Consider the following 11122-nt stretch of genomic DNA (forward strand, 5'->3'; position numbering starts at 1 on the left):
GGTGAGGGTAGAGGTTGTCACAAAAACCTTCCATGTCCCTGTGAGTCTGCAGTCATCAAATACCGTGGCACAAGTTTCCTTGTCCTTTACAGTCAGCAGGAGCTTGGATCATGGACTTGCACATGGTTTCTGGAGACAGACATCCACATGGTCTCTTGAGTCATCATGTGCCATGGTCCTTAGCACAGTCTCCAGTGGCAGTGCAGACCACCAACATCAACACAGCCCTCTGCCACAGTAGGACCACAGACCCAGACACGGCCCCCAGTGACAGCACAGACCTGGTTATCACCAAGGCCTCAGGTAGCAGCAGAGGCCACCAGATCATTATGTCCCCCACCATCACCACCACAGACCCATACAGCAGGCAGAAGCCCAGAGCAAGGACATCTGTATGGTCTTTGGTGGCACCTTGGGCCAGAGACATCAACACAGCTCCCAGCTGCTGTACAAACATGGACATTCTGTGGCCTGGCAAAACTGCATAAACATTTTTGTTATTTATAATACACAAGACAAACAAACAAGTGCTGAAAATAAGGTAGATAACAGAAAATACATACAACAACAACAACAAAATGGGTTTATTTTACCTTTAAATAATTCCACACCAAAACATTTAGCTGAGATGAAATAAATTTGAACCTCTCGGTAAAAGATTCTCAAGATGTCACTGAGAGGACAATGCATTTCAGAAGTATATGCCTGCTCGGCGTGTAGGAGGCTCTGGCTCCAACCCTCAGCTCTCCTCTGCTTCCTCATGAAAAGCATATACAGGATACACTGCACGTTTGATTTTAAATACAATACATTTAAATATGGACCTTACAGTTATTTTAATGCTCAGGTACTCCAGACCACAAAACATGGAGACAAAAGTACATGGTAACTGCTGTGTATTCTAAAATAACGAAGAATTTTTTCAAATATGGAAAGAAATCAACCTTTCCGCAATACTAACCCTCAGATCTGTTCTCCTTTATAGACCACAATGTTGTTGTCAGTTTCATACACTTTTACTTTATAAAGGGCTCCCATTGGAAGAAGTTTCTGGAGGTTTTCCCAGATATAGACGGCTACATTTTCTGTCGTGCTGAAGAAGAAGAATGAAAGAAGTTTAAAATGCAAATAATGAACAAAATTTCAAGTTTAATACATAGAAAAAACAGGAATTCCAGTAACAAAACTTACGATTATGCCAATACCTTAGCAATCATATGATAATCACACTGTTAATTTGTTTCATTTCTACTGCCCAAGGGAGACAGTGGCACTCACCTTACCACATCTGCAAAGTATGGCACATCCAGGTCCAGGTTCTTGTGATCAAGGGGTTTCATGATGGCCTCCTGCAGACAGAGAAAAGGAACTCCGCTGGCATGGTTTAGGACTCAAACTTCAAATGGTCCCTTACCCCGTAGTCTCTGAGCCTCTGACCAACCCCCCCCCACACACACCCTCCCCCTCCCTTTCCCCCCATCCCCCATTCAGCCAAGACTGGCCCCTGGGAAGCATCCCTTCCAGGCTCCACAGAGAAGCCTTACAAGGCTGTGAAACAAGGTCAGAGCTAGTTCCCTGTGTTGACTTCGTGTCCTTGCTCCTGAATGCAGAGGGAAGAAACCACAAAAACAGGCAGGTCCTGCTCTTTCTAGAAACAACCGCCATGAGTCACAGCTCAGTTGAGCACTTCTGAATCTGTCTTCAGTTACCGGACACATTCTTCCACAGCACAGTGCTGCCTACAGAATGGTCCCGTGTCACTAAGACCTGGTCTGAAAGCCGGGCGTGATGGCACACACCTGTAACCCCAGCACTCGGGAGGCAGAAGCAAGTGGATCTCTGTGAGTTCAAGGCGAGCCTGGTCTACAAAGTGAGTCCAGAACAGCCAGGGAAACACAGAGAAACCCTGTCTCATAAAACCAAAGAAATAAAAAAAAAATTTTTTTTTACTTTTTTTAATTAAAAAAGACCTGGTCTGAATGATGGATGTTTTCTACATTTCTGCCCTGAAGAATAACTTAACGATGATCTTCTGTCTTAGAAGAAAAAAGTAAACATGTAGAGATGATCACTTCCTAATGTTTACAAATATTAAATAATGTTCCTTTGTCATTATTCTTTCTAAATTTTTACCATTAGCTCTAGAACAAAAATTTAAGTATTTGTGAAACAAACTAATTTTCCACCTGGCACGATTTCAAGAAGGCACACTAATAACCAGTTTTCTTCATATAAGAGGAGTGAGTTTTAATAAACTCCTAAATCAACTAATCTTTAAAAACAAATCAAATGAGACATGTGAATACCAAGAAAATAAATATCTCTGCTCTATCTTGGATCCCAGTTCTGACCCCAACGTCTCCATAGAAGTTTCTACAGGACTTTTAACTTCGCTCTGTGGCCACAGAAGCCGCCTTTACTGGTGGGAGTGTTTAATAATAAAGGCACCCAAAAGAGGAAGAAATCTCAAAAGCTTCCTAAGTATCTAATCCTTTGCCTGCTGAGGCTCACTGTTGTCTTATAGCAGCACATAGTATTGTGTGTATATGTTCTGTGCCCCCCCGCCCCCCCCCCCCGTGAATGCAAAGCCTTTGACTTTAAAAGTTCTCTAAATTAATAAGCACAGAGCTATTCATCGTTCCCTTATTTGTTTATGTAATAATAGTTGACCAATTACTATTCTTTACCTCCTAGAAAAGATAATGTGTATATTCTATGGACTATGTCTCATTCACTCATCTTTGTATTTCAAATAATTAGCTTTTAAAATGATACAAAGAAACAAATTAGTTGACTATATGAACAATATGAGAAAGTGGACATTAGTAACCTGAGAATAAAAGTAAGCTGAAATGGGTGGGAAAAAAAAGTAAGTAAGCTGAAATGAGACCTGAACGAGCAGGCTCAAATGGTGAGATAGTGGGAACAACCAGATGAGAAAAAAATTCCCAATTCTATGAACAAGAAAGACCACATAACCTGGGGCGATGGCGCTGACTGTCCAACATTCCTCATTTTAATCCATGGAATAAAAAAACTGGGATAAGTAATCTCTAAAATCTCTTACAGCACAAGAATTTTACAATGACACAGCCAAGAAACTCCGGTTTTTTGAGACAGGGTTTCTCTGTATAGCTTTGGCTGTCCTAGAGTCACTCTGTAGACCAGGCTGGCCTCGAACTCACAGAGATCACCTGCCTCTGCTTCTCGAGTGCTGGGATTAAAGGAGTGCGCCACCACACCCGGTACAGTCAAGAAACTCTTTAATGAATACTTTCTGGTGTTAACTCTATCATGAATTGCCTCAGTAACTTAGCATAAAGCCACAGTTGCTAAGTAAGTGTAGCGTTGGGGCTACAGAGATGGTTCAAGATTAAGCGGCTAAGAGCACTTGATGTTCTTTCAGAGGACCCAAGTTGGGGGTCCTAGCATACACAACAGACAGCTCACAACCATCTCACTCTAGCTCCAAAGATCTAAGGCTTCCAGCCTTTACAATCACAAAATGCACTGGTATACTTATGGGGTTATGATTCATTCATTCACCTTTGTATTTCCAATACTTAAGCTTTTTTTAAAAATGACTCATATAATTAAAAATAATTCCTTTTTTTAAAAAAGGAAAGTGTTGTATTTAAATTTTTTTATTAATGGTACAACATTCAGAGAATGAGCAAAGCTTCAAAGAAAGAAGGGTAAAATTTGATAAATAGAAAAAATTAGGGGCTGGAGAGATGACTCAGTGGTTACACGCACTGCTCTTCCAGAGAACCTGAGTTCAATTTCCAGCGACCACGTGGTGGCTCACAACCATCTATAATGTGATCTGATGCCCTCTTCTAGCCTGCAGGCGTACATGCAGATAGAACACTCATACATTAAATAAATAAATAAATAAATAAATAAATAAATCTTTAGAGAGAAAGAGAGAGAGAAAATGAGCCCCTTCCAACAAAAACTAGGAGATGAGCATGTGACATTTGTCCCCACATCACAACACAACTTCGCCTCCTTCTACTAAGAAGACCAATAACTAGAGGCTGTGCTCATTCTCCCTCCGCCTTCCCCAACGCACAGTCACGGCCTCTCACAAGGTAGGGTGAACAGGGACTACAAACTATACAGAGGGGGCAGCACATGATGAGCGCCCAAGATGGCATTACCTCCATGTAATCTTTGAGGTCGGTCAAATTCATAACCATCCCTGTAGCAGGGTCAATCTAAGGAGGAAACAAGGGCGATTAGCACTCTAGTAGGCCCTCCATGCGTCCACCTTCACAAAGCTGGGCGGGTGGCTCATGGCTGTACTCCCAGCCCTTCTGAGACAGGACCAGGAGAATCTGGAGTCCAGAGCCTTTCCTGGCTACAGAGGAAGTTCAAATACAGCCTGGGCTACACGAGAACCTGTCTCAAAAGTAAAATAAACTTCTCTGGTTACTAAAGGCTGTACAACATGCAGACTGTGCCCATGTCCCCTCAGCCTACACACACTCATTTTTCTCAGTGCAGCAGCACCATGTACTTCGAGCACCCTGTGCACTGGACGGCTCTCTCCCCATCCACATGCAGCACAGAGGCCTGGCATGGCAGCAGCTCACCACACGGAAAGGCCAGCAGTGAAGCATCTGACACACAAGCTCTCCACACAGACTTCCTCAGTGTCTGGAAGATGGCCCCACAATCTGAACACATCCACACACCATTTCCAGCACGTACCTCTCCATGAACTGTCACCACAACTACAAGAAAGGAAACAAAAACACCAACAAGAACATATGACTTCAGATTAGTACATACGACAAGTTAGCAAAATAAACCGTCGGATCTCTAGCTCACAAGTCTATACTTCAATTTTTCTCCAAATATCTATTCTTTTAGTTAAAAATCTCTTTCTCAATCAATGCAAGACTCAACCGAGACAGAGGAGCTTGGCAGAAGTGTTGGCTAGGCAGAGAAAATCAGCCTAATCCAGCACAGTGTGGAAATGTTCTGCTTGTCAGGTTGAGGCCCGTGGGAGGAGAGAGCCGTTACTCAGTCTCTGCCTGTACAAGTGGGGTGCGCACACGCACGCTCAGCTATGCACTAGACTGGCCTGTTTCCTCAGAGCCAAAAATACTCATCTTCCCTTTCAAGAACGTGTCCTCAGCTCATAAAACAGCAGGTGTTCACATGGACCGCTTGAAAACTTGGTCAGTACCTTTATAAATGAATGCCTTTTACAAATTTGTATTTTTCCCCCATTCTACACAACCACCACCGGTTATTGGATGGTGAACAAGTAGACTGAGGTAGAGAGGTAACACAGAGAAGAGCCATGCGAAGCCTTCTGCAACCCTCGCCCGACCTCACCACATACACTCCAGGGCTTATGCAGCGTGTTTTGAAGCATCAGGTATTTTTCAAAAAAGCTTTTCCTTTTTCCTCCCACAAATTACTTTCTTACAATACTACCAGCAAAGTTTTATATACAAACTACTTTTCTGCCATACAATACACCCCCTAAGCAATATACCTCTTTATTTGGCCATTATTTACTCAAAATAATAATTTTTTATTTTGCTATGAAGTTTTAAAATTTTTACATTTTAACTGTTAACATAAAAATATAAAAAGTATATATATATATATATATATATATATATATATATATATAGGCACTATTTGACATTTCAATTCATACATATATAGTATGATGTTTCAATCAGGTTAAACATATCTGTCTCCTCAAACATTGATCATAATCAAATTTTAGCATTAGTTTCAGCCCTACATAATTAAAAGGAAACGGCTAACAGCAGTTTTATTGTGCATTCAAGTGTTAAAGAAAATGCTTTAAATAATTTTCGTTGTTGCTCTACTATCTTTCACTGAGTAGACGGCTCTGAGGTAACCCATAACATATCCAACAAGACGATGACAGATCTTTGTTTTGAATTCCTACTGAAGCTCAGAACCCTGACCCCGTCCGCGAGGCTTCTCCTCATGACCCCTGGGCTTACACACTCCGCTATGGGTCAGTCAGGAGTTAGTGTGCTCTTCCCTCACCTTTATAGTTGTGCCCATGGCCATTTGGATTGTTGCATTTCCCGAACACTTTCAAGTTCTCTTCATCGCTCAGAGACGAACTGACAAAAGGAAAACAGAAAAACTTAGTGGGACACAGTAAAGACACCCAAATCCCTCCATCAGTTTTGCTCGGGGTTCTGAAAACCCTGTAGCTTGATTTCACTTCAGATGATGATGAACTGGACAGAATCACTCGGACTTCATGAGCCACATTTCCATCACCCCTAATTAAGCCATAGCGCCACAAAAATAACCAGAAACCTTCACCTCAACCCACTTACTCCACAGCAAGATGCCAACAAACCTGCTCACAGGCGTCACTTGCTCTCCCGCCGTCTCTCCCCTTTGCCCAGGCCTCCTATATGGGAGGCTGGCCTCCCAAGTTACTGTGTAGCGTAACATGGCTCTGAACTTCTGATCCTCCTGCCTCCACCTCATGAGTGCTGGGATCTGCTACGACACACGGATTTATGAAGGGCTGGGGCTGGAGCCCAGGGTGTCATTCATGCTAGTCAGTCTCCCTACCTACTGAGCTACATCCCACCTCCGCTTTTCCATGCAACAAACACCGAGTATTAGCTATGGGGAAAGCGCAGAATGAAGCAAGGAGCAAAGGTGAACATACAGACGCTTGTCCGTCAGAGGCTTAAGAACTTCTTTTCTCCTGAAAAATAATGCCCTTGGGTTCTTCTTTTAACAGCCTTGCTCTGCTCTGCCTCAACTGTTGCCTCACTGACACCTTACTAGTATATTCAAGGGCACTCATATTAGGTGAAACTTTAAAATTACTACACACAGCTGCCATTAACTTAATGAATTTGTGTATCTGTTCCAACTCAGCTTCTTATCTTGCGCATCCTTCCTAACCTTGTGTTTAAGCTTCCTACTGTCCCTCTGCAGGGCTGGAAAGATGGTTTGGTGGTTAAGAGAGCGTGCTGCCATCACAGAAGACCAGGGTTCAGTTCCCAGCACCCAGTGGCAGCTCAGAACTGCCTGTGACTCCAGTTCCAAGGTATCGGATGCCCTCTTTTGGCTTCCACCGGCTCTTTCATGCAAGCTGTGCACACAACACACAAGCACACACACACAATTTTTAAATTTAAATTCTTTAAGGTATTTCATGTTCCCTTTACTTTCTCCTACTGTGTGCACTGAGCACTACAGTTCACAAGGCAAAAATGACACTGTACAAAGTTGGCCACATTTTAAACTCCACACAGGGGACGGCGACATTTGTGTGCTGTTCCCTGCAACATCCTAGCATGGAAAAAAAGCCTTGTCCAGTAAAGAGTGGGTGGATGCTGTTGGAAATGACCGTTCCAAGACGGTATGTAGGTTCAGAGAGTAGACCTAGTGAGTAACGACGCTCCCTTCTAAACCAACTCTTGGGTGTGGTCTTGTGTGTCTGGGATTCACTTCTCGACCCTGTTGCTCCTTTGGAAAGCATCAAGGCTGGATTCATCTTTGGTAAAGGGGGGGGGGGGGGAATAAAAGCTACCTTGTGTTGCACTCGGTAGCTCACGCTCCTGTCATTTTGCCTTCAGGATGCTCTAGGTGCTGAGTAAGGCAAGGAAGGCAGCCTCTCTTGAGTGGGGCCTCCGGATCAGAGCTCTACCGCCCTCTCCCGGATGAGGCCCGTAAGTGCGGCTACGCACCCTCAACCATTTCCTCTTCCGCCTGCCCCAGCTCCGCTAGAATCTAAACGTTTGGCCACGCCCCCCGGGAGGGACATAGCGGTTCAAGCCCCGCACGTGCGGCGACACATGTGGGCACACCCCACCTGTGCAGGCGGTGGCTCGCGCTGAAGGACACGAGGCGCGACAGTCGCGCACGGCGACGAACGCCGCCCGCTTTGCTCATGGTCTTCAGGCCAGCGACCGGCGAAGGACCGGTGCTTCCGGCTTCCGGGGCGGAGGTCCGCCCCGCTCCCTGCGGCTGCGCAGTGCAAGCTCCGCCTTCCCCGCCGGAAGCGCTCCTGGGGGTGGTTTCGGGGCTGGGCGCCCCTCCGCCCGCCCTCTGCTGTTCAGTCTTTGTTAAGCAGTGAGAAATACCCTGGGCCACATTTTTAAGTTGCCCACAATGTGTCTTCCCCTTTCACTCCATTTTTGAGTTAGAATAGACAAACCCAGTGGCTGGGTGCCCTTATCAAATGAGCTCCAGCCCGGTACCAAATTAAGAGTGTCCTTAACCAAAAGGAAACCCTAGCAAAGGATGACAAACTTTCTTCAAAGTTACTCCGGAAGCTGAGGCGGGAGGGTTGATTTTAGGAGTTCCGGTCTGTCCTAGGCAACACAGTAAAACACGAGCTCAAGTGGAAAACTTGGGCACCTCAACACACCGGTGATAAGTTCAAGATGTAATCTGAATAAATTACAATACATTAAAAAATTTAAAACAACAACAAAAATAAGAAAGTGAGAGAATGTCGTGCAGAGACCTCCTCAAACCAGGGGCAGCCTGAAAACAGACTGACCTTCCAGAACCCTGAGAAGGAACAGCGAATCCTGCCTTTAGATTGCTGGCTTTCAGTGTTTCGAAACTCAGAAACATTGCACTGCCCAGAAGGTTAGCATCTATTAAACGCTGTCAGAGTCAAGTATAGCCTACATCTATAATCCCATCAATGCGGCTGCAGCAGGGGGATGGTGAGCTCAAGGTCTATTTCAAAAACTAAAGCCCTGTAAGTAATTCAAATGGACACCTTTGGCAAGGCAGTTGAGATGAAGTAAAAGTTCGTGGCTGAAGTTCAGACCTGTGTGCTTCCCGGAAGTCAGAGAGCCTACCCACCTCCATGTCTAGACAGGATACGTTAAACCTCCACGTTTTGTCTGAGGAAATACGTGGAATGCTTTTTCCCACAGACTTCCGTCAACATCAGGGGACGCATCCTCTCCAGCTTCTCGGCTTCCACGCTCCTTCATCTGCCGTCTTAGCTCTGTCTTTGCATCGTGTTCTGCCTCTCACAAAAGTGCCCATGGGACTTGGCCCTATAAATCACCGTCTTGGTGCAAACTTCCACAGAGGCGTTTATATGTAAAGTACACTTCACTGAAGAGGAAGGGGTTTGATGGAGTTTGGAACAGCCCCTACAGAAACCTAAAGAAAGTGACATTCCAGGACTGTGCAAAGAACCTAACTGTAAGTTGACTGGTGGCCCAAATCACAGCTTGGAGGACTTCTTTGGTCCTCCAAGGACTGAACCAGGCAGAAGGGCGCTGGGTAGTTTAGATGCTCCAAGATTAAAGAGAAGAGAGAAGGCTATGTCAGCCACAGCATCAAACACAGAGGGAAAAATCTTTTCCAGAGATTGGCGCTTATGTCTAAGCAACCTTAGGCAAAAGCCACCGACGCATCTCAATGGAGGAGACGCTGCTGGGAAGGTGGCACACTTGCTCTGTTTCAGTTGCAAAGAGCTAAGAGTTGCAGCTGGGAGCTGAAGGCGAAGTCACCCCATCTCAGGCGCTTCAACCGCAAGGTCTTCTCATGTGCTTCTCCCCACCGCAGACCTTCTGTCTGTTCTTCTCCTCACCTTTTGCATCTCCGTCTTCAGTGCTGCACCAGAGGGCAAAAAGATGAAGCATCATCTTTTCCTCTCTTGCCACATTCCCAGGCTTTCTACTTGGGCTCACAATCTTGTATGTGTGTGTCAGGGGGGTCCTTTTACCTGAAAACTTTTTTTTTCTTTTTCCATTCCTAGAATGGCGAGCTGGTGAATGAATGAAGAAAATTAAATTAATAAATGAATGTACAGAGGCATAAAGAATATTAAGAAAGAAAGGAAGGAAGGAAGAAAGCTAGGCCAAGGGTAAAGGAACGGAAAGGAAACAAGGCATTCTGGGGGCCTGTGGTTGACTTAAAAGCTGTTAGTAAAAATTGAGGACTTGGAAATGTGACGATTATGCGGTCTCTACTGCCACCTTCTGCCCAATTACAGAAAGAACCTCTTCACTTTCAACTATCTCTGGAAAATTCCATCTGGAGATTTGAATAAACGTCTGCTTTTAACAATGTCCCTCGAAACAACCAGTCCTGAAGACTGAGCTGAGGGAGAGATAGGATGATAGTGGGCAGTCTGTAAGAGGAAACTAAAGTGACTTGACATAGCATCTGCCACAGACATGAGAGAAACATCCGGTTCAGAGGCCACCAAACACGATAGCACGGGCTTCTTGTCCCAGACACCTTAGGGCCAATGGTAACAGATGGACTGTGACCTGTTACAGACTTGGTGAGAGCTAAGTGCTGGCTTAGGTTCTAAGTTAGTGCTTCTCAACATATGCATCTCGGCCCCTTTGGGGGTCAAAGGGTCCTTTCACAGGGGTTGCCTGAGACCATCAGAAAACACAGTTATGACTCACAAAAATTACAGTTATGGAGTAGCAGCAAAAACAATAATTTTATGGTTGGGCATCACCACAGCGTGAGGAACTGTATTAAAGACTCACTCGCAGCTTTGGGAAAGTTGAGAACCACAGTTCTAAGCCTACTACTGTCCCTGGCCATTTGTTCTATTCCCAGCGCCTCTGATCATCTACGTGGCAGTAGTAATGACCTAATTTCAGTCTTTTTGTGTGTATTCCTATTTCAAAAATTGTGTGTATGTGGGGGTGTGGGAACAACACAAGTGCCACTGTACATGTGCAAAGTCAAAGGTAACCTTGTGGGGTCAGTTATCTCCCTCCATCTTCATGTGCGCCCAGGAGCCAAGTCCACGCCATCAGCTTGCACTGCAAGCACCTTTACCTGCTGAGGCCTTTTTGAGGTGTTCTTATAGCTAGAGAAAAGGATATTCAATAAATGTCAGACTATCCTCAAAATATTCTCCAGGGCTTGCCAGATTCCTCAATGGGTAAGCACACTTGCCACACAGCCCCATTAAGCTGAGTTTGATCCACAAGCCACAAAAGGCCAGATGCAATGCCTTCTATCTGTAATCCCAGCACTCCGATGTGGAGATAGGAAAGAGAGAGTGAAGAAGGCCCAGACGGTCCCAGGTGGAAGGAGGTAACCTCCTGGAGAAAGCTGTCCGCTAGCTTTCTGCATGTGTATACACATG

The 11122-nt window shown here is 45.0% G+C and overlaps 1 protein-coding gene across 5 annotated transcripts; it reads right to left on the bottom strand.

Moving 5' to 3' along the window:
- Window positions 1-560: 560 nt before the first annotated feature.
- Window positions 561-8003, bottom strand: PTS (6-pyruvoyltetrahydropterin synthase). Of its 5 annotated transcripts, XM_084781151.1 has the most exons (6): window positions 7847-8003; window positions 6046-6125; window positions 4717-4739; window positions 4164-4220; window positions 1279-1349; window positions 561-1093 (listed from the first exon to the last, which is right to left on the bottom strand). In XM_084781151.1, exons 1-6 carry the CDS (start codon window positions 7924-7926, stop codon window positions 964-966), a joined length of 441 nt encoding a protein of 146 aa, XP_084637277.1. In that variant the 5' UTR covers window positions 7927-8003; the 3' UTR covers window positions 561-963. The 5 variants fall into 5 exon arrangements, with proteins under 5 accessions (XP_084637277.1, XP_084637278.1, XP_084637279.1 ...); XM_084781152.1 differs by lacking the exon at window positions 4717-4739; XM_084781153.1 differs by lacking the exons at window positions 4717-4739; window positions 7847-8003 and adding an exon at window positions 7565-7769.
- Between the last annotated feature and the right edge of the window lie 3119 nt (window positions 8004-11122).

The sequence above is a fragment of the Acomys minous genome (assembly GCF_964271855.1).
Source record: "Acomys minous genome assembly, chromosome: 5".
Classification (NCBI taxonomy): domain Eukaryota; kingdom Metazoa; phylum Chordata; class Mammalia; order Rodentia; family Muridae; genus Acomys; species Acomys minous.